This window comes from Acanthisitta chloris, unplaced genomic scaffold (assembly GCF_000695815.1).
Source record: "Acanthisitta chloris isolate BGI_N310 unplaced genomic scaffold, ASM69581v1 scaffold6123, whole genome shotgun sequence".
NCBI lineage: Eukaryota > Metazoa > Chordata > Aves > Passeriformes > Acanthisittidae > Acanthisitta > Acanthisitta chloris.
In genome coordinates, this window is record NW_008665359.1 from 1 (window position 1) to 23,926 (window position 23,926).

Consider the following 23,926-nt stretch of genomic DNA (forward strand, 5'->3'; position numbering starts at 1 on the left):
CAGCCCCTCCCGCCTCAGCCGCGCCAGGCTGCCCGTGCGCGCTCCCACGGGCTCAAACTATAAAAGCTCTTAGCAGCTCCTCTGGCCACGAGCTTCACAACTAGCAGAGATTTGTTCTTTGCGGGGGGGTTGTAATAAGAGACACTCCTTCACAAAGGTTCATATCATCACATAGGAGAGTGCTATATATACTGGGAGAACAATAGACTGTGTTCTTTTTTTTCTTGGTATTATCCAGAGGTAAGCCATTCAGCTCCATAAGTTTGCTTTGCATGCAGTTTTATCAATGCTCATCACATTTTTCTGAACTTATTATTTGAATGCTGTTTCTAAGATGTCCTGCTTTCATGCTGTATATGTTTTCTTTTGCCTAGTAGTTTGCCACAGTGTGTCAAAACAATCCATGCCTATGGGATAGGCATAGCCTAGAATATACTTTTCATTTTCAGTGGAAAACCTGATGTGAGGTTTCTTGCAGTCTCCCCATTTAAGATTTATAGTGTGGTTTCTGGACAGGTCTGGTGTGATAGCACTGTCACTATTTCAGGAATACTGTTAGTTCTGATCATGTAATTCATAGTACAATGACACTTCATTTGCTGTGTTTGTAGTAAGAACATTATTATCACTTATTGAAAATTGCTCAGCAACACATGTTCTGACTGGATTGTTTTTATCATTGAGCTGACAGAATAATTTTTCTGATCACAGCCTGCCAGTTCAATTTGTCTTGCTACCCAGAAGTACAGAATCACATCTTTGATTTCTTTTCTTCTACAGATCTGTTTTCTGCTGCCCTGACTTAAAGCAGAGTACCTCTGTGGCCTATCTTTCTCATTTGGCCCCAAAATGACAGTAATTGCTGCAATCAGTTGTGCTCTCTTATTTTCCATTCTCTGTGAAACAAGTGCACTAGTGTTACCCAACTCCACTGACCTATTCCTGTCAGACAATAATTTCACTGACATTGAGACAGCTTTGGCAGCTCATCTGGACTCTGCAAAAATTCCCAAAGCCAGGCGGAAGCGCTACATTTCACAGAATGACATGATTGCCATTCTTGATTATCATAACCAAGTCAGAGGCAAAGTCTTCCCACCTGCTTCCAACATGGAATATATGGTAAGTGAACTTTGTTTATTTCAGAGAAAAACAAGCTGTAAGTTGGTGATTCCATTTTATTAAGCAAATTATGAGGGTTTAGTTAACTAGATACATGGGATTTTTTAACTATTACTGTTTACTATAATGTTCTATCTTTACTTTTTTTAAGTTGCATTAACTTAGGCAAGCAAAAGCTAAATACTGAACTCTGAACCTTTTACTTGCTCTATTGAATTTTTGTTTCCTTCCATGAGTAGTCCCCATGAAGGTTCTGGGATCCAAGTAAATAAACTGGTGAGTTAACTGCTTGTTGTCCTGAGGAATAGTGTGTGATCACAAGTGTTTGAAGTGCTAATCATTAGTAGCCCTGTTGCTTTTGTAGACTACACTGAAAGTCATTGCCCTGATGCAGGCAAAAAGGTACCCAATGACCATTACTGATTTCTTTCACACGTAATACTTTTGGAAGCAATATGGTAAGACTGTTTTCAAAGTAATTTATATGATGCAGTGTTTGTCTCCTGTTTGTGTGTTTTACTTCCTGCATATGGTTTATGTACACCTAATACCTTTATTTTTCCATCAAATATAGTGTTGCTTTTAAATGTTTCTCTAGCATGTAGTATTTCAGTGTGTTCAAAAAAGGTTTGTGGCAGGCACATTTTCCCCTTATTGGCAGATACTTATTATATGAATCACCTGTTTCTGCAGGTATGATAGAAGTTATTCATTCACTGGGATTTCATACTTAGCACTACCAGCTAAAGCAATGTGTTTGTTATTTTGTGTTCCAACTTTGAATGCATGTATATTGTGAACCTCTAATGTATAAACATAGGTTGGCCGACCAACATTTCTTATACCTTCTAAGTAAGGTATTTACACTGTGACTTTAAGCATTTATTATGGTGCTGACAGAACTTGTCTGTGCTTTCAAAGCAAAGTTTCTTATATAGCAACAGCCCGTTAACAGGTTTGAGAAATAGGACACCATCAGCTTGACATAAAAAAGGGATAGCAGTAATAACTCCTCCTTTTTAGCAGCTAATGACTAAAAATTTGGACATGTTTCTATCACAGATGTTACCTAAGTCTGGATTTGATTGTGTAATCTGTTTTGCACATCGCAGCAGCACCTCAAAATGCTGAGCACACTCAAAACTTTGCAGGATGAAGACCATATTTGAGTTTTAAGTTTGGTTAAGTGGAAAGGTCAGAGGCAGAAAAACTAGAGAGGCCAGAAGTCAAGCTCAGTCATCATTTTCATTGCTGCACTCTCCACTGACATTTCCTTTGATTTTGCATAAATAAACTTTGTTGTAATGTCTGAGGGAATGGCAGCCTACCATGCCCTTCCTTGGCTTGTGTGTTTTAGAAATGTGCTCCTGCAGTTTGCTTAAGTGAAGCCAGCACCCTGTCATATTCCCAAGGGTTTTGTAAGTGTAGTGTTCTTAGCCTGTCTGGTAAAAAACCCTTTAAAATACAAAGCAAGCTTCCTTGATTAAATCTATTTTAATGCACTTATATACATAAACTGCCAGTGCATATTGGTTAGGTATTCTGATGCAGCTTTGCTGCAGCATTCATACAAAATGAAGACGGAAGTCAAGCTCTTCACAGCTTACATGCTATTCTTTTCCTTGCCCTTCTTACTATTGCTTTTACCAGTACCAACCAGCCATAGCATGTACCTGTGTTCCCATCAGCATCAGCCCCATCACTAGTCTCAAGGGCAAGGTCCCAGGCTTTCTTTGACATTTGGTTTTCCACTTTGAAAGTAGTTAGTGACTTAATGCTGCACAATTCAGAGCAGCACCTCAAGCTATACAGGTAATGATCCAGAGTGCAACTTGACCTTGGATCCCCAAGTGGCAGTGCACCCCTTTGCTACCAAGTCTCTTTCAAAATTGTGTAAGTCTGTGTGTGTCCCATGTAACTACAGAAAAAGCCCCAGTGAGCAACATCACACGTAGTGTGCTCTACCATCTGCCTCACGGTTATGGCAACATGTATTTAACTCTGGTTACACTAAGGTTTTGGCAGGAAGGCCTTGATGATGGCATGGTGCTGTAAGCCATACCAAGACTGGTGACACCAGTATTACTAATGTCCATTTGAGGGTTTTTTTGTCCATTCTTTGGTGTCTTGAATAATTTCACTGCGTGGCACAGCATCCGTTATATCTTAGGGGGACATGAGATTGCTGCTGCTACATATAAAAGATGTTATGTCATTCAATAGGCATTTTCATATGTAAGACAACAAAGACGTCATTACTATCAGACAATGTGAACTGTACTTGAAAGAACCTTACAGAGTGTGTGTTCCTGTCCTGAATACTATGGAAAAGTGCAGGGATAGTGAAGAAAATGGCCTTTTCCATTTCCCCTAACAGTGACTAAAACGGATGTCACATGTTAGAGAACTGGAATTGCTTACAGATGCAGTAAATTGTGGAAATCTTTTCTAAGTGTTGAAGTAGAGGAAAACCAAGCAGTTTGGAAGGACAAGAAAAAGATACTTTCTCATCTTTTCTCTGTTCACAGTCATGTTAAATTGTGCTTTGTTTTTTTTTCCTAATTCTGTTAGGAACTGTTCTCCTCATGAATTACTGTATCACATTCTCACTTCTGTACAGTTCCATTTGCTTTTTCTTCCACATGGGAGAAAACTGAGGGTTTAGCTGTATGGGTTGGATCCTGTGATTCCAGTTTTCCACACCCAACCTTTTTTGGGGCCTTTTTCTTGTCACATTCTGTTCCTTTCTCTGATACAGCCTGCTTCTCACATGTTCAGTGCATTTATAGATATTTTGCACTCCTTGGGTGTTATTCACCCTGTCCTTACTGTCTAGAAAGTTTATGTGCTGTAGGGCTTTGGATTAGAGGTCTTGGAAGAACAGCTTTGAATGCGCATGCATTAGGCAGGGAACGTTCGGATAAACTATAGTAACAAAGCTGGGGTAGTGTTGTAATTCTCTTTGGGAGAGGTGGGCCTGAGTGTTGCTACAGCCTGTTGCTGTATGAGTCCCCAGTGAAGGTGGACAATGGGAGAGTCAAAAATGTGGTGGGAGGCATGGTTCTATTATCAGTCCCCAGTGAAAGAAACTGGTGCATCTTATGCCAGTTATACATTGGTAAATCTCTGCTGGGACATTGGTACCCTTAGACTTTAAAGTAGTCCTCCTTTGGTTTTGATATTGCTGATGCCTTCAATTGGAAGTTTTTCTACAGGTAAAAATCAAATCAGTGTATATGTGATGGAAAGTGAAAGCAGAAGAAAACAAGAACTTCCAGGCCTAGAATATAGAATTAATGAGTCCTTATTATTAACTTGGATCTTTTTTCTTCCTCATCCTAAGACTCTCATTCTCTAGTCTTTGTGCTCTAAAAGCTGAGGGTATACCTGCAGAAAGAAAGATGGCACCATACTTGTGACCTAGCAAAGGCTGAAAATCATCCACTTGGCTTTGCATATTTTTTTCTGGAGACGAGAAAGATTCCATAAAATTCATGATTCAGAAAAAGTGAGGTGTAGAATTGCCAGCAGCTGTCTAGTGTGAAAAGTATGTAAACCTGTAGATCCACTGGAAGTTTGTGAATGAACAAATCCCTTTTTCTGAATGCTAATTCTATACTACAGAGGCCTGTGTTGCCTTTCTGGAATATCTCAGCTACTTGCTAGGCCAGTAAATACGTGCAATGTGTTGCCGGCAGAAAGTTGAGTCTCATAGAACATGTCGTTTTAGTGTGTATTGGGCCATCTTCAGGCTCCCAAAACATTCGTTAATGAAATATCTATTTCTATGAGAATCAGATATTATTTTTACCTTCCATACAATCATCCACACTTGAGGCCAGTTTCTTAAAAGTCCTACGGTCTTTTGTTGTAACACACATCACTGTGTGCATGCAAAAGCTGGTTGAGCAGGTGCTTACATACAGGCATGCTCTTTACAGTTTTGCATGTGGAATCAGTAACTCTGATATAGCCAGGTCTTAATGAGCATTGAACACTGTCCTCCATGGCAGTCACATAGGCAAAATGGGAAAATCTGTTCTTGTCGAGAATACTCTAAAGTGATCTGAATAATTTCCTAAAGAGCCGTACCAAAAGACAGCTTGCGAGTACGTCACTGTGGCCTCTGCAGGGATGAGTCCTGAGCCCAGTATGGATCAACATAGTCATAGAATCTTAGAATACTGAGGGGTCAGAATGGTCCTTGAAGATTACCTAGTCCCAACCCCCCATACCATGGGCAGGGACATCTTCCACTAGACCAGGTTTCTCAAGGCTTTATCTAACTTGGCTTTGAACACTGCCAGGGTTGGGGCATCAACAACTTCCCTGGGCAACCTCTTCCGGTGTCTCACCACCCTCACAGTGTAACACTTCTGCCTAATGTCTAATCTAAATTTTCCCTCTTTCAGTTTGCACCCATTATGCCTTGTCGTATCACTATAGTTCCTAATGAAGAATCCTTCTCCAGCTTCCCTGTAGTCCCCCTTCAGATACTGTAAGGTTGCCATGACATCTCTGTGCAACCTTCTCTTCTCCAGGCTCAACAGCCCCAACTTTCTCAGCTTGTCTTCCTAAGGAAGGTGCTGCAGTCCTCTTAGCAACTTAATGGCCCTCTTCTGGGACTTGCTCCAGTAGTTTCATGTCCTTATGCTGGGGTCACCAGAACTGTACATAGTAATCCAGGTGGGGTCTCACCAAAGCAGAGCAGAGGAAGAGAATCACCTCCTTTGCCCTGCTGGCCACACTGCTTTTGATGCTGCCCAGGATTCAGTTGGCTTCCTGGGCTGCAAGGACACACTGCCGGCTGATGTTGAGATTTTCATCAGCCATCACTTCCAAGTCCTTCTCCACAGGGCTGCTCTCAACCACCTCTCTGACCATCCTATAGGTGTGTCTGGGATTGCCACAACCCAAGTGTGGGACCTTGCACTTTGCTTTCTTCAATTCCATGAAGTTGACATCAGCCCACCTCTCAAGCTTGTCAAGGTCCCTCTGCATGGCATCCCTTCCCTCCAGCATGTTGACTGCACCATACAGCTTGGTGTTGTCAGCAAACTTGCTGAAGGAGCACTTGATCCCACTGTCCATGTTGCCAACAAAGATGTTGAACTGTATCATCTCCAGCACTGCCCTCTGAGAGACACCACTCGTCATTGGTCTCCATGTGGACAATGAGCCGATGACCACTACTCTTTGCATGCAACCACCCAGCTAGTTCTTTATCCACCAAGTGGTCTATTCATCAAATCCATGTCTCTCCAATTTAGAGACAAAGATGTCTTGCAGGACAGTGCCAAATGCTTTGCACAAGTCTAGATAGACAGTGTTAGTTGCTCTGCCCCTATCTACCAATGCTGTAGCCCCATCATGGAAGGTCATCAATTTTGTCAGGCATGATTTGCCCTTTTTAAATCCATGTTGGCTGTTACCAGTTCACCTGGCCATTAGCAGACATGCAATAGCATGTCTGAAATATAATAGATGGGAGAGGATTGCATACTCAAAAATGTTTGTGGAATGCTGTGTGAAGATTTGAAGAGCAAAAAGTGCTCGAGCGTGCTTATGTACAGAAGATATTCAGATATAGTTTCAATTCTTTTTTTGTTCAGTGATGTGTAAATGCACTTTGATATTAGGGAAAATCTAGCCCTTGTTTCTGCTGGTGGCAGAGGAACTGGAAGGGAATGGAGAATCTGAGCCTATATATTTCTAGTAAATCCACATAAAAGACCATGATAAAATGGACAAAGGAAATGAGCTATTATTCTAAAATAAAAGTAATTGTGTTCCAAAAGAAGCTGCTGTAGTCCTGTGAAGGAGTCCACGTATGTCATACTGGAAATCTGTGCACTCAGTATGGCCCAGGAATGGCCCTCTTTGCTGAGGTGGTGAATTTGGATATTTTGCTTCCTGTCCCAGAAAATTTGCAGACAAGTTACAAAGTCAGGTCAGAGAAGTAAGAAATTAGCCCATTTAGTGGTCACAAATGTAAATAACTGCATTATTATTTCAGTTCTAAATTTGAAAGTCTTGGTAACATTCTCTTACTGTCAAGGTGTTCTTCAGTATGTTCTGTGAATGTGAAGTAAATGATGGGTAAAACAAAAATGAAAAAAAAACCCAAACCTACTTCAAGTTTTCCAAAGTTCTATTTAATACCTAAAGTGTTTTATATGGACATGGAAAGAGCGAGTTAGTTTTTTTTCTCCAATTCAAAAGTATTTTTGATAAATAAGCTTCTCAACTTGTTTTCCTTTTTTTGCTGTTGTCAATATGGTTTCTTACAGACCATTCTAAATCTTAAAGGACATTTTGTTCTTGAGTTGTTTGCCCTGGCTTATCTACATGGTCCCACTGAAATCATACATGTCTGTGAATAAGGATTGCAGGGCTAATTCCTTCAAGATTTATGTCTAATGAGTTGGATAGGATCTCTTAATTCATGTAGTTTATCCCTGGCCTGTTGCAGGACTTCCTTCTGCATTACATACATATGGTTTTCATCTTGTCTACTCATGAACACATACAGTGGTGCTGTCTCAGTCACATCTCTTGGCAAATATTTTACGTTAGGAATAGAAATTATTTCCAAATGTCTAACCTAAATATTTCCCTCTAAAACTCAGATAATTAATCTTTATATGCTTTTTTTTTTAGCTGCCAATAGGATTTCTATCCTTTCTTGTTTCAAACATTACCCTTTGCATATTTACTGACAGTTTTCTTGATATGAAGATGCATATATGAATATTATCGTTCCTTAATTTCCATGTGCATGTTGTTGTAATGCTTCTGCATGTTGGAGCAACTTACAGTTGCACTCCATTTACAGCTCCTTTGTTAATTCAGTGAACAACACCCTTAAATGTCAAAGGAGATTAGGCCCATCATTTTAACTATGCATGTTTAAAGACACAAGTGCCATAATGCAATGAAGAATTTAGAAGTTACTGGTAGCCCACTTTTTCCATTGAGTAGCTCTGTTCCCTTAAATCCTATATATGTATGGTGAAGGTTGAAAAGGTAATCAGATGATGAGTCAGGGTACAAAGATCTTAATCTATTTTTCATCATGCCAGAGCACAAAGTAAATATGAGTATAGTCCACCTCAGTCCTCTGGAAGGAGAGAGATATAGCTGCTTGGAGCTTCCCAAGAGTGGTGCATTTATCCCAGTTTGCCATAGCTTTTAGCTTGCTTTGTGCTGGGAATTCACAAGTGAGGTAAGAACAAATGAGAAGAGGTGTAATAGTGAGATGTGTTCCCTGGTTCCAGTTACTGCCTCCTACCACTTGTGTTTCTGTTTAGCCAACTGAATATGTCACTTCTGCCTGGTACCATAACCCAGCACCAGGAGTGTCTGAAGATCATGGGCTAATGAATTCTGGAATATCAATCCTCTCAGAAAATTAGAATAATATGGAAGGAACTGATGTGGTTTACGTGGTTACTGTTAAGGGTGTCTGTCTGTATCACAGCTTTGAAAGGAAGCAGTTATTTTACAGCATACTCAGCCTTTTTCTGCAGTGGAGGCACAACATGGCAAGTCACAGTGAGCTGAATGAAGGCAGGAGTAGATAGAGCTTACTTTCTGCTAATTTTGGCACAACAGAGTTACCTCTTTTGCCTCACAGGTGATTTAGCCACTTATCTATTTCCTAGTGCACCACTGTCAATAATGCAGCACTGTACTACTTGGCTATCAGTGAGATTCAGGATGCTGCCCATTTTTCCAGCCAGTTTCATTTACAGAAAGCTAGGAAAACCTATTCAGTCTCTGTAAGTGGTGTTCATCTGGGGTCAAATCCAAGTGGATGCTACCTATAAGAAGTACAAAAGCCATCTGTTATGTTCAGAGTAAATGACAGAAGACCTGTTGAGGAATTGAACAGAAAGGACCCTGCCTGGAAAGTGCTTCTTGAAAAATCTGAAAAACTTCGCCCAAAATGCTGTTGTTGATAAATACTGTGAAAAAGAATGACTGTGTTAAACTTGCTTTGATACTAGAAATTGGTTCCAACATTTTATGCATAACAATGTTAAAACATGCATCTTGATGGTGTTTTAGAAGAGAATATTTACATTATTTAAATTTAGTATTAGTGGAAAGCCTTCTAGAAGTTTAAACAAACAAAAAACAACCTAGTAAAATCTCAGATAGAAAAGCAGCCTGCCCACAGCCCTCAGAATTAGACATTCCTTTATTATTAAATGTAGCACCTCTTGAACTTCTTGGCTAAAAACAGAGACAGGGCATTTTTCACAAGAATCTTGATCCAAAGTACACAGTACTTTGTTTCATACATGAATGGAGATTATAGTAACCTCAGATGTCTCAACATTTTCATACTCTTTACATGCCTGAAAAGAGATATAGTCTATCCAGGTCTGTGAAAATATGTATCCTAGAGACAGCAAAAGATGGAAACCCCAGGATAGCCCCTTGTTTGTACACAGAACACTGTCTTCAGCTCAGGCACCTTCACATGCGAATACATCTGCAGGTGCCCTGGGATGGGGTTTGAGGTCTGTTTTAATGCAACTGAGAGTGAAATGATTTTGCACCTCTGTCAATGATATCCATTAATCTGTATCAAGAGAAAGATTCTTAAACTGAAGTTTCTTCTTCTGAGAATAAAGAACTACTGTTCTTATTCTTTATTCTGCAGAAAGAAGATTTTATGTGGGGTTTTTTTGCGGCATGCTGCCATATCTTTCAGCTAGAGCTACTTAGAAAATAGTATTTTCTTTGAAAACTTTTAAAGAAATTATGAGCATTTTTTCTTTTAATGAAAAACTTCATTGGTTTGTAACAGAAAAGTAAATACGTTGATTTTTTTTTCATATAGAAAAGAAACAAAATACCACAAGCCAAATATATTTTTCACTCACATTTTGTGGGGTTTTTTTTAGAAAATATTATTTGCTCTGATCATATTTAAAATAATAGAGGTCAGACACCCTCTTCTTCAGACTCAGGACCAATTGTCAGGGTGACATGGAGCTAGACAAAGTTTGGTCCTTTTTGTTACCACTTCTAAGATAAGGTCTTGCCAACTAAAATATGTCTTGCAGTAGGTTAGAAAAGCACTGAATATTTTAAGATATGTAGCTCTGATATTTAACTTTTCCAAAAGCTAAACAAATAATAGCATATCAGGGAAGCTTATTGTTATTAAATCTGACAGCCTACCAATATTCTTTGTTTCTTGTTGTTTAAAAGCCTGGTGCCAAATGTGAAAAGAAATGCAGACAACCTTCAGAAGAAACAAACTGACTGTTAGCAGTGGTCAAGCTTCAAATGATAGCACTTTTTATTTGCACCAAAAAGACACCCAGGAATATAAACTCCTGTGTAAAATATAGACTTGAATACTCCTCATAAGAGGAGTATTTCTGGTATGAGGTTTCTTGGACATCTGTCTCGTTGATGCTGTGATTAAGACAGACCTTCCATTACTGAGCCTTTCAGAAGTGTGAATCAGATGTTTGGAGGTTTGGTTATCTGAGAGTAAATTTACTGTGAAACATTGCATGGTTTTACTTTGAGTTGCAGTGAAGTATTGGACAAGCAGCTTGATGTATTAACCCTCTATTTATTTGCAAAAGAATGAGGTACTGAACTAAGATTCCCATCAAGATGTTTTTCTCTGGAGGGTAGACTGGCAGTTTTCTGTGTAAACTTTCTAATTATTGCCTAATGCATGTAAGAAAGGACCTGCATGTGTGGTAGGCACCAGTTACAATATGTACAGAAAGATTTCCAACAGGTGGCAATTGAGATAAAAAAAATCATATTCTTAGAGAGAAAGAGAGCCTTAGAGTCCAGATGATCTCAGAGCCCAAATAAATAGATGAAGTTTGCCAAATCTGTCTATAAGTTCCAATGAGCTCATATGTTTTCATCACACAGTATGTATTGAACAAAATGAAGGCAAAAGAGATGAGGCCCTTTCAGTCAGTCTGCTGAAGAAGCATCCAGGCAGAAGGGTTGTTGGATTATTTGATTAAGCTTCATGCCAGATTTTGGTTTATGAACTTGAAAATGCCATCGGTTTGACTATATGAAAGAGAAGTGGAGAGGCTGTGCAAGAAACTCCTGCACGCCCTGCATGCTGCTGTGGGATTTCTGAGACAGCCACCGCACGTGCGAGTGGTGCGGCTGGTGCAAGGCTGCGTGGCTGAGTGACCCATGAGGACAAGACCTGCATGTTGGAGGGTAGCAGCCTACATCTGCTAATCCTCTCTGGGACTTGCACTAGCAGCTGTGGAATGCAGCTGCACAGATGGACTGGACATGTCAGATTTCATCCCTTGGCTTCATAATGTGTTTCTCAGAGGAAGAAATTGCCTGAGTCAACGTTTTCTTCTTCCTCACTTGCTGCCATTCTGAAAGTAACAGCTTTTGATATTCAACCAGAATAGCGCAGAGCTAATGGAGAGTAAAATAAAAAGTCTGAGATGGAAAGGTTAATATTTTGAGTGATTGTTGCTAAAAGAAGGTTCTACTGTCCTACTGACCACCTTTGTGAGGTGCCTAGGAACCACTGTGGATTTGTTTCTGTGAAATAACAATCTGAATATCACTAATGTGATTCCACAGTAAACATATATTAATGGCAAATAAGATGCCAAAACTGGCAAATTGCCACTTTTTATTACTTCAAAATGTAACAGTGTTGCTGTGCACCTGTATTTGAATTGCGTATCCCAACATTTCATTTGCCGTCTCATCATATAACTACAGTTGTATAGAAGAGCTGTTGCAGAGGGGAGTGATTAAAACAGTATACTTCACCTGCTTACTCTGGATTTGTGCTCACACCTGTACCTGGTACTTGTCACTCCAGCTGTACAGTCAGTGGCAGCCAGCTGAGGGTGTAGTCATGCCACGGCTGTCCTGGCCTTATGGGCAGCAGCCCTCACTCGATGGGCACTCAGGCAATTCCTAGGAAGGTAGTGACTGACCAGGATGTGAATATTTTGCTTAAAGTACTTGATTTACCATTGAGAAATATGCATAATATTATCCTAGCTGATATATTAAACAAAAAACCCACAACAAACCAACCAAACAAACCCAGTGCTGCTGCTGGTATTTAATATTTAGAGCAATGCACTGCTGATGTTCTCTTGTGCAAGTGAGGAGAGCTTCCTTGCTACTGGCAATAAAACTGAGCCAGGAAAGATTAAGGATCTTGATGGCAAGAGAAGAATGAAAGCATAGTTTTGGATTGCTTGAGTGCTTTATGATGATCATTAGCCGACCCTATTGGCTACCGGGTTAAAAACATATCTTTATGGATGCCCCAGTCAGCCCATATCTTCTATCTCACAGTCTGTCTGCTGGCAATCTCAGGGAAGGAGCGTTCTTACTTACCACATTTTTTTCATTTTTTCTTTGCAACAATGAGGGCTCTAAGTTTAAATGATTCTAAAAAACCCCACCTTACACACAGATATGATAACACAGAATGAGATGCAAAACACAGAATATGTATATACACAGAATGAAAAAATCATTAATAGAGTGCACCACTGTGTATTCTGCTTCCTTTATATTTAAATCACAAATTCATGCTACCTGTTGCCATTAATAGCCATTTCAGAGTACTTGCAGAGAAGAGGAGAGTTCATTGTCATTTGATGTGGTAATGTTGTCTCTGTCTCATACAACAAGGGATGCATAAATGCACAACAATACTAAGTCTGGTTTTCTGAGAACATCTGTTAATGATGGATATGTGAAGTCATGGATAGATTACACTGACTAAACCAAAGCAGATATTCAAGGCATCGTTCTCAGGGTCTGGTGCCCATCACTGGCACTAACAAAAATCAGGCCTTGGAATTTTGATGGTGTCAAGGAAACAGCATTTCAGACCTGTACCTTTATTAAAGCAGGGGTGTATATTCACTAGAGGCCTTCAGTATGACTAGGTGAAATAGTTAATGTCAGATCCTCCTTAAGGATCTTTTGTTTTCATGGAACACCTCTTAGTTTTGCTGCGCTAAAGGTTAGAGCCCTCGTACCCTTCTCTGCAAGTGCTCATTTAAATGGAGTAGCTTTCTCTGTCTTTTGCAGAACAGGAGGTAAAGCTGAAAGCAACAAGGTACTTCAGACAGTGACCTCACTATTTTATCTGTAAGTAGAAAACATTGAACAAGTTTTCCAAAGCAAATTAAATGGAGCACTTTAAATCCTAATCACTTGTTCAGGCCCTGCTGACAGATGTTGCAGTAGAGCATTTAAAACTAGGAATATGAACTTTTTTACTTTTCAAGTAAAATTGCCGCAGGCAATGGGTTATTCTCGTAAGTGTATCCAGAGTAGCAGTATGTTTGCAATAATACCTCGGTCCTTTAGTTTGCAATAAGAACAAGTGATTAGGTTTGCCTCCTAATGCGTTGAGCAGTGTCAAGAGAAAGCTACTCCATTTAAATGATTGATATTATAAGTACAATTCTGCCTGTAATTGAAAATAAGCAGAACTGTGTTTCTAAGTTCAAATTATAGTTGAAAATTATTAGGTATACAATTCCTCAAATTAAAACATAGCGATCAATGTAGAAAGGGAGAACCAAATATTTTTCAACAACTGTTGTGGATGGATCTTTGTAATGTTATAGTTGTTTCTTTTTCTTCATCAGAATGTTTATTCAGCTTCACCATTATTTTAATACCTAAGAGGATAGTTGTGACTAGGACCTTCTGTTCCAACAAAGCTATTCCAACAAGGAACAAAAGAGTAGCTTCATCCCTTCTACATATAAATTATCCAAGAACAACTCAGAGACAGCTATAGAAACAGCTATAAAAAGGGAGGGTATGAGGGACCTGTGACCCACAACATTAAAGGCTTGCCTTGGGGAAGGAAGGTCACATTTTGGGCTTCAAAAAATTTCATTCAACATGGAAGAGAGCTCTCTTTACATTCTAATGCTTATTACACATTCTAGAGATTAAATATTTTACTTATTAAATATTTTACAAACAAAACAAAATCTTGGATGAAATTTGGCCCAACTGGCAAAATTACTGCTGACTTTATTAATGCTGAGATTTTATTCCTAACTCTCAAGCAGCGTGTGTTGTGTAAGTGCAGAGAACACCCCAGAGCTGCCTTCTAAAGTGGTCTCTGGTGTTGAAACTCCTCATATAGAAGCACTGTCTGGTTCCTAGTGTTCAGTCCGCTTGACAATTTTTAAGTGAAGTCTAGTTTTGAAGTGCCATTTTTGCAGGGAACAGTGCAGAGAGCACAGACGGACAACTTTCTAGGAAAACAATCTTTGGCTCAAGAAAGAAAAATAAGTTGGCTAAAGGATGTTCACTTCAAATTGCCAGTGGAAATGTGGTAACACTCTTTAACTCTGTTGCAGCTCAGTTAGACCCAGTTGAGGAGTGGGAAGGGTTTCCATGATGGACCAAATCAGTGATCTGGAGTTTGAGGGGGATCATTATACTGGATGGGAGGAAGGTGACTGCTTCCCGAACTACTAACAACATAGGAAATGAAGATTTGCTGTCCTTATGGAGAGGATGAGCATAGTTTGGCACTGGGAGTTTGCACAATCAGCATTTGAGGATGAGTCACCTTCTCAGATCTTAACCCACTGAGTATGGAAATCTTTCTCCTTTTTCCCTTTTACAATTTTGGGTTCATGTTAGGCAGCTTTCTCTGACTTGTTTAGTAGAAACACTAGATTGTCCATAATCTCAGAGTTTATAATTTTACTACATCACACTGTTTTTAAAAACTCTTTGCTAATTACCTTCAGCTTTTAATTTCTTCTGTACAGAAACTGTCCCTCTCAGAAGTTACTTCAGTTTTGCTTTTTGGAATATTTTCCTATTTCTTTATATGCTAATTATCTATGTACAACAGTGAAGCCTCATGGGTTCAAAAATCTAAATATCTTTGGCCTATTCTCTTACATGCCCAAAACAGGGCTGAACTGAGATTCAAATTAATACAAGTGTGGACTCAGGATCAGACTTCTTTTGAAAGGGCTGAACTGAAAATACAGTCTCTTACAATTTAGAGGATTTTAGGTCATTATGAGATAATTTTTTTGCTTCAGCCTATATTAGTTGTTTGCCTTTTTATAGAATCAGAGGATGGTTTGGGTTGGAAGGGACTTTAAAGATCATATACCTCCAACTTCCCTGCCATGGGCAGGGATACCTTTCATTAGACCAGTTTGCTTAGAAATGCATCCAACCTGGCCTTAAACAGTTCCACAAATGGAGCATCAACAACTTCTCTGGGAAACCTATTCCAATATCTCATCACCCTCATGGTAAAGAGTTTGTTCCTGATAGTGAATCTAAATCTATCCTCTTTCAGCTTAAAGCCCTTTGTCCTGTCACTTCATCCCTGTGTAGAAAGTCTCTCTCCATCTTTCTCTTCAGGTACTGGATGGCTTCTGTAAGGTCTCCCTAAAGCCTTCTCTTCTTCTGATGATGATCTAGAGCTGGTCATAGAGGGACTGAGACTTCTAGAAAAATAAATAAGGAAGGTGAAGCACTTCATCTTCTGCCATTGACATACAAATGATTTACATAGCAGTAGGGGACTCTGTACAAGGGGTCTTCACTAGCCTGCTAATGAAGGAAATTTTAAGATGGTGCACATGCTTCCCTCCCCCTTATTTCTTATTCGGTAGTTATTTTCTTTCTCCTTGTCTCTGTTTTTTTAATGTGTGCCAAAAATTTAATCTGTTCAGAGGGTGGTCAAGAATGGATAGATAATGGAAAGCAGAGTGGAAAGCAGAGTCTACTATACATGATGGTAATGCTTACCTGCCAAACCCACAACATTTTAACTGTGTTTGAAACCACACCTTGAAACTTTACCAATCCAATGCTGCAGATGATTCCTGATAATCAGAAAATGAAGCTGAGGAGAAATCAAAGTGGCCTAGAAATGCCCTCACTGTCCATGGCATGGGCTGTGCTTCATTTAGGGAGGGCTTTAATAGTAAAAACCTAATCCAGTCTTCACATTTTTTCACACACCTAACATGCTATTTTGTGAGGCAATTTGGCATATAAAAATATGCTGGGTGGAAGTTAGGATCTCAGTGCTATTTGTGTGAATACAGTACACATTTAGATTATTGTGAGAGTGCAGCCAGGTCGCTTGGGAGCAAGCACGCAGGCCTTGTGTTCAGCCTTCTGGCAGGAGCACTCATGCCAGAAGCATGATTAATCCCAGGAAAGGAGGGTGTTTATGGGGTGTCACAGTCCTGGTGGAGCAGCCCCTTATGGTTGCACACCAGGCAGCTGTGTTTGTACCCACACACTGATCCATGTGCTTCTCTGCTCCCCTGGGCCTGGACCGGCTCCAAACACTGACTGTGGCCCCAGCCTCTCAGGCACACTCCCCAGGCACACTTTTATGCTTGTACCCACTCTTTAAGCCCTCTTTTTGGGACCACTGCTGTACCACAAGGATTATAAAGGGTTTTTTGTATACTGGCCACATGCAGCTAGTTAACTTAATGGCAGAGATACAAAGCAGAAGAAAAGTCTATGCACAGTTTTCTTTGCCTTGGGCCCTGGAGCATATTCTGGGTTTTGGCCTGTGCCATAGTAGTCCTGTGTCCTCCTCTCTTTCACCCTCATGCTCCAGCTTAGCCTTATCTTCCCAAGTTATATGCTTATCCTTAACTCCTCCAAGAAACTCCCTTAATTTTTCAGAGCTGAAGTCTAAATGTTCCCTGGCTTGAAGACCATTCCTTCGTAGCTTCTTCCTAAATACTTCTGTGTTTTGTCCTTGTACTGGCAATTTGCTTTGACTTTGTTCTGGGAGCTTCTCCAATCAGGTGTAAAACAAATCTGCTCAGCATTAAGCATGACTCATCTTACTGTCCCTAAGGTGGTTCCACTTGAATGGAAGATCATTTATTTTAGGGGTTCTTACTGATCTCTGTTCCACTCTTCAGCTTTAATCTAGGAGGTACCTCACCCACTCCATATTCACAAAAGTGTGGCTTGATGGTATAGCAATTTCATAAAATTTACTAAATTTTGTCCTTTTCACTAAGAGAAATTCCACAAAGTACCAGAGTCAGGGCATGAATTACTGTCCTAGTCTATGATGAGTCTTTTCGCTCTGCAGGTTTGTGAAATTAAAACTGAATTCAGTATTCGAAATCATTATTAGCTCATAGTACAGAAAATATTTGTGATGTGGACCACCTTATCCTTTGCTAAGTTTATTTCTGAGTTTGCCTCTTATTTCATACCTCAGAGAGCATACTTTTTATTTCATAGCCCCTCAAGATTTATGAGTTGGGTTTGTGTTTAAAAAGCTGCAATGGGCTGCATAGGCAATTTTACCACATTCTGTTCATGCCTTTCTACCTGCAGTTCATTACAACTATCCTAAACACTGCACCTAAACACTCCACTCAGGGTATTCAAAATATACATCTGATTCCAGAATCTACAGCCTTCTTGGGTATCCCTTAAACACTAAAGGTATACTAGAACTTGTGTGCACTTGTAATGCAACAGTGAGATATTCTTTATCAGGAGCTCCAGTGGTGCAGTAGGTTCTGTTGCTGATATCTCTGTTATTGCTGTGGCAAGCCTGTTTGCTGCGGAGAAAACAGCAGTTACAAATCAGGCATGTAATTGAGCAGGCAAAGCATATAAAGGAGACAGTGTTTAAGTTAATAAGTCAAATAGTCTCTTCTTACAGAGCTGTTATCTTTTTTATTCCAATGTCAGCTTCCATCCAGAATAAAGTAGTGAAACTCATACTGCACCTGGAAACTATCCATAGTCTTTGCCTTTATGGAATCCCTTTTCCTGACCTTGTGACCTCAAATATGAAGAGCTGCCACACACATTCTGTCTGGCTATAGATACTCCTGAGTTCGTATTTCAAATGTGTTAGGGTTTTGTGGGGTATGTAAGACCTGTGCTGAATTGTTTTTGCCCATGTGCCTGTCCTTCACTTTCTATCTGAGTCCCAGCCAACATTTCACTCCTCTCTACACATGGATCTCATCAACACAGAAGGGAAAATGGTAGGAGAATGCCTGTTTGGTGAAGGGCTTTTCCAGAAAAAAAAAGAGAGATTTGAGTACTTGGCTCCTTCTAATGATGTGGGCAGGAATTCTGTCCAGCAGTAGGAAAAATCCTGCTGGATCCTGTATATGCTGCCCCACAGTTTTCTCAATTCAAGAGCTCTTTACCTAGTTAGGAGTTAGATGTATTACAATAGTATGTTTCTGGGTTAAGATACTTGCTTCTTGTGTTCTAACACTATGGTCACTATTTTTGTTTCTGTTCTACTGCTAAGGATATTTTATTTTGTCAGGTTTGGGATGAAACTCTTGCCAAATCTGCAGAGGCTTGGGCTGCTACATGCATTTGGGACCATGGACCTTCCTACCTACTGAGATTCTTGGGCCAGAACCTGTCTGTAAGAACTGGAAGGTAAGCATACAAAGCAATTATTTTGTCAGACTTTGAACAACCTCTGAAATCCAGATCTTGGCCTGATGTGTTATTCAATATTCTAGCAATAATTTTTATCCATCTATGTTCATTTGGCCTAAGAATATTATTGCTTAATACTGTGCCCTTAGTGATGCATGGAGAAATCTAACATGACTTTTTTCTTTATTTTATATTAAACAAACCCAGGTATCGATCTATTCTCCAGCTGGTAAAGCCGTGGTACGATGAGGTGAAGGATTATGCTTTCCCTTATCCTCAAGATTGCAACCCCAGGTGCCCCATGCGATGTTATGGACCCATGTGCACCCATTACACACAGGTTATATGAATTACATTCTTCTATTTAAAATCTGCTGTCCAAAGGTGGGCTTTTCTATGATGTATTTCTACCTCTCTCTCTCAAATAAATGTGTATATATCTATATATGTATATGTATATTTCTTTTCAATTTGGACTTCACCAATAATAAATATTTGTACAGATGGTTTGGGCCACTTCCAATCGTATAGGCTGCGCAATCCACACATGCCACAATATGAATGTCTGGGGATCTGTTTGGCGACGAGCTGTTTACTTGGTATGCAACTATGCCCCAAAGTGAGTTGCTTTCTTTTATTCTTGTTTATACTTTGTGCATGTTTTGGTCCTCTCATAGGACTGCTTATTCCTTTTTCTGCAGCATGACCTCTATTTGTACTTTTTCTGGGGGCTGCTCCTTTATTCTAACTTTTTATCTGAATATACAGAAATGCATGACTTTGGTATACAAGGAAGAAGAAGAATTAACTTGATGCATATGAAACAAAACCAAAACTTATTTTCCTTTAGTGCTGTTATTACTAAAATAATTTTTGTCTTCTTTGTGCTGACTCCACTTTACTTTGAATTCCTTATTGCTTCACTCTTTTATATAAAGTCATAGTGAACTAAACTTCCTCAGGTAAGCAACCCCACTGTAGGTCAGGCCCTTGACTTACTGAGAGGTGGGCCTGTGTGAACCTGATGGCTTTCAGTAAGGCCAAGCACACATGGGTTGGGGCAATCCTAAGCACAAATGCAGGCTGGGTGGGGAGTGAATTGAGACCAACCTCAAGGAGAAGGACTTGTGGGTGTTTGTGGATGAAAAGCTCAGCATAACTTAGCAAGGCATGCTTGCAGCCCAGACAGCCAGCCTGGGGTGCATCAAAAGAGGTGTGACCTCCAGATCCATGGACGTTTTTCTCCCCCTCTACTTTGCTCCCCACCTGGAGTGCTGCATCCAAGGGTCCTCAGCACAAGAAAGATGTGGATGTGTTAGAGTGGGTCCAGAGGAGAGCCACTAAATAGATCACAGGCTGAAACACCTCTCCTATGAAGACAGGCTGAGAGAGTTGGGGCAGTTCAGCTTGGTGAAGAGACAGCTTCAGGGAGACCTTGTAGCAGCCTTCCAGTACCTGAAAGGGGCTTGCAAGAAGCCTGGAGAGAGACTTATCACTAGGGCATGTAGTGATAGGGTGAGAGGGAATGGCCTTAAACTGAAGGAGGGTAGTATTAGATTACATATTAGGAAGAAATTCTTTGCTATAAGGGTGGTGAGGCACAGGAACAGTTGCCCAGAGAGGTTGTGGATTCCCATTACTGGAGGTGTTCAAGACCAGGCAGGATGGGGTCTCTGAGCATCCTGGTCTAGTGCCCATGGCAAGGAGGCTGGGACTACATGATCTTTAGGATCCCTTCCAACCCAAACCATTCTATGATTCATTCTATGATACGTTTTGTTGCACATGGTTGTTTGCCCACAGCAACGTGGTGGTGTTGTTTTGCTTATGAATATGCTGCATAGTGGCATCCATAGCATTGATTCCATATGATATCCATCTACCTAAGCTCCGTATCTACAAATCTATCTCAACTTGCCTTAGGGTCCTTCAAAGTACAAGTCATAGACACCCATAGGTGACCCTATGTCTCCAGTAGCTTGCAGAGGCGTGTGTTAGGTTGAAATAAAGAAATAAATTTTCTCCCAGCATTTCCTAGATGTCATTCCAAGCTTACATCTGAGTGCAGAATGAGTCAATAAAGTATGGCTTAGGGAGAGCTTCGAATTGCGGTCTGGTTTGGACCACTATTTCAAAAGCAGTGTAGATGGTGTAAGTGGCTGGTTTCTCTGACTGTATATTAGGCAAAGCCATAGTCCTGTATAGGAATCTAAGTGTAATTAATTGAGAATGTTTTCCATAAACTCTTGGTGGCACAGGTCCATTTGTGGTAAAGAATATGCAAGAAATGTGATTATTCTAGCTGTTATATGAGTAAAAGAATTTTAAAAGATTTTGCAACTTAAAAAAAAGATAGGATTTAGTAAGAAAACTAACTTGGAGAAAAGCCTTTGTAAATCAAGGAGATTTCTCTGTCCATTTGTCTTTCATATTTACTAGAAAAGAGTGGTAAGAAATTAATGTGATGGAGCAAAGATCAGGCAGCAAAAATTGTATCTGACTTTTAGCTCCACAAGCTTTTAGCTCTTATCTTAGGACAAGAGGGCACAGACTCAAGCTCTGCCAGGGGAGACTTAGGTTAAATATTAGGAAGAGATTTTTTACAGAGATTAATCAGGCATTGGAATGGGCTGCCCGGGGAGGTGGTGGATTCATTGTTCCTGAAGGTTTTTAAGATGAGACTAGATACAGCACTTAGTGCCATGTCTAGTAACCATGGTAGGGTTGGACTTGATGATCTTGGAGGTCTTTTCCAACCTGTTTGATTCTATGATTCTATGATTCTATGAGCATGGATAAGGTGAAGTCAGTTTATAAGAGAAACCCAAATATTATTTTTGTATATATCTCCATTTGAAAAAATACTAAAAATTACAAACTTTGTAGAATGCATCTCTCATTTTAATATCTGGGAAGAAAATGATTTTGTACATTAGGCATTATTGAAAACTGACACAGTGTCTGTGTGTCAATTAACAATGAATAACTGACATTTTATATTTTCTCAGTCTAAAAATCCCACTGTTTCTCAAACAACAAACCAAAACCAAAACAAGCTTTTTCGCTGAGTGAGATTTTGAATAGACCTTCATTCATAGGCATGATTTTCACATCTACTTCTTGCAGAGTCACAAAAGGGATATCAAGTGGTCCTGCTTGGATTAAGTTTGTATTTCTTAGATTTAATTAAGTTGAGTTAAGGACATTGGACTTGGAGTCTATGAGCACACATGCCGAAGTCTCTTTGCCAGTCAGTAAAGTCTGTGTCCTGAGTAACCAGCACATCAGAATTTCCTCAAAAGAAGAAGGGGGTGAATATTTCAGCCCCAACCTGAGTTATTAAGATTGTAATTTGGCAAAGATTTGGGATTTAGAGCTCCTAGTAATTTTCACTGATGCCATGCTGTAGCACTGAATATTTATGGTTCTGAAATGAGGAGGGAGGAAAAAAAAATTAAGGAGGATAACTGCAAAGTTTAGAAAGGCCCTGCCCCAGGTTGTCTAACAGTCTCACACAAATCAACCATGTGATGCATAGAAAATGAAGCAGAAATCAGTTTTCAGCAAACTCTTTCTGGATTTCCTTATCTGCTGTCAAACTAAATGTATTTCCTGAGCACTTAGTCTGCTGTACCGATTTGGAAGAGAAGTAGGAGTGAGCAAATTATTTGAGATTCCTACTTTCTTCCAAGGCACAACCCAGACCAGGTCTTTTGATCCAGTATTATTGGCTAGGAGGTAGGGGGATGAGAAAATGTTTCATAAATAATTGCATTACTCACTGCTATTCCACGTCACATGCAAACTAAAGGAAAGTTCTCTGCTCTGTGAGACATAACATTTAAATAAAAAGCTAATTTTAACTTGCTTTCTGCCTACATCACTAGTCTGGATGTGTTTTTCAGATGTTCTGAGATGTTTCAGAGTTACTTTTTTTCACGTGATCACTCTCCAGACTGTCCCCTTTCCCTCCTAGGGTCTGTTACAGAGCTGTATTCACAAGACAGGAGGCCTCCTTCTCCTCTCATTGACATCTATGAGACCCCTAGAAATGCCCAAATACAGTTCTTTTTAGTACATTACTGGTGCAAATAGTTTTCATTTTCTGTTTTTTCTAACCACAAATTCAGCCTCAGAGCTTCAGAATGTGGACCTAGGGTAGTGCAACCTAAGAATAAGATTTCACTCAGTTTGTTTTTCCGCCTTCCAAATACAAGCTTTTAAGCCAGACAAAAAGATGTTTAAGGAAAACCTTGCACCAATGCTTACTTTGCTAATTTTTCATAAATATAGCCCTCCAGTAAAATATACTCTGTCCCTGGATCAAGAGAATAAAAAAATCACTTGGCTGTAGCAAAAGCAAGACTGGGACTTCACCACAGAGACTAAAGGAAAGGATGTGGAATGGATGTCATTGGCCCAGAGTGACATGGTCATTCTCCTGCTTTTTGAGGGGAACTGTTAGATCAATTTTTGTCAGTAACCTAGAGAAATAAATTAATGTCATCTTTTTAGTAACAGAGCATTTATAGGATATTAATGAAGACATTAACTTTAATCATTCAAAACAAGTATGGTTAATGATTTGTTTTCTTCTGGTCTTAAATTACTAAGCATTCTTTTTCTTTATTTTCAGGGGGAATTGGATTGGAGAAGCACCATATAAAGTAGGAGTCCCATGTTCAGCTTGTCCTCCAAGCTATGGTGGCTCTTGTACTGACAATCTTTGTTTCCCAGGAGTAACATCAAACTACTTATACTGGTTTAAATAAGTTAAGGTTTACATTATTTTGATGAGTAACAAGAAGCTTGTATATTGAATTTTGCACATATTATATAGAGAGAGATATTGTAATAATACTCTGATGTTTTCTTTTTGTATGCTTTTGTATAATTAGCTTTCAAAATAGAGTATAATTTGGTTTTAACACTTTGTGGTTTACAACTGACATTATCCCTTTTTGATTCACATTTTGTTAAAGGAGATCAAACTAATTTTCATCTTAGCAAGTGTAGCTTCCTGAAGATTAGGTTATATTAAAAGCACACCAAAAGATATCATTTTAAAATAATAGCCCCAGAAAGAGAAGGGTCATTGTTTAAGATACTTTTAAAAATGGAATGTGACATGCAAAACAACAAATTCTCCTCACACTCCCAGTGGTTCCTCCCATTTACACCTGTGCTTTCACCTGCAATGTCAATGGGACACTGAGCAGAGGAAAACATATGTGCAAGAGAAACTGCAGGATATTACCTACCTCATGCACAGCAGCAATTTGTTTATGGTGTTTCAAGAGTTCAGCACATGGCTGCTGCTATCATCAACAATGCCTGTGTGCAGACA

General features: G+C 39.6%; 1 protein-coding gene across 1 annotated transcript; it reads left to right on the plus strand.

The window, feature by feature from the left end:
* The first annotated feature begins 58 nt into the window (after positions 1-58).
* Positions 59-23,645, plus strand: PI15 (peptidase inhibitor 15). Its single transcript, XM_009071720.1, has 6 exons — positions 59-240; positions 781-1,122; positions 18,458-18,576; positions 18,787-18,919; positions 19,083-19,198; positions 23,216-23,645. Exons 2-6 carry the CDS (start codon positions 850-852, stop codon positions 23,349-23,351), a joined length of 777 nt encoding a protein of 258 aa, XP_009069968.1. The 5' UTR covers positions 59-240; positions 781-849; the 3' UTR covers positions 23,352-23,645.
* Positions 23,646-23,926: the final 281 nt, after the last annotated feature.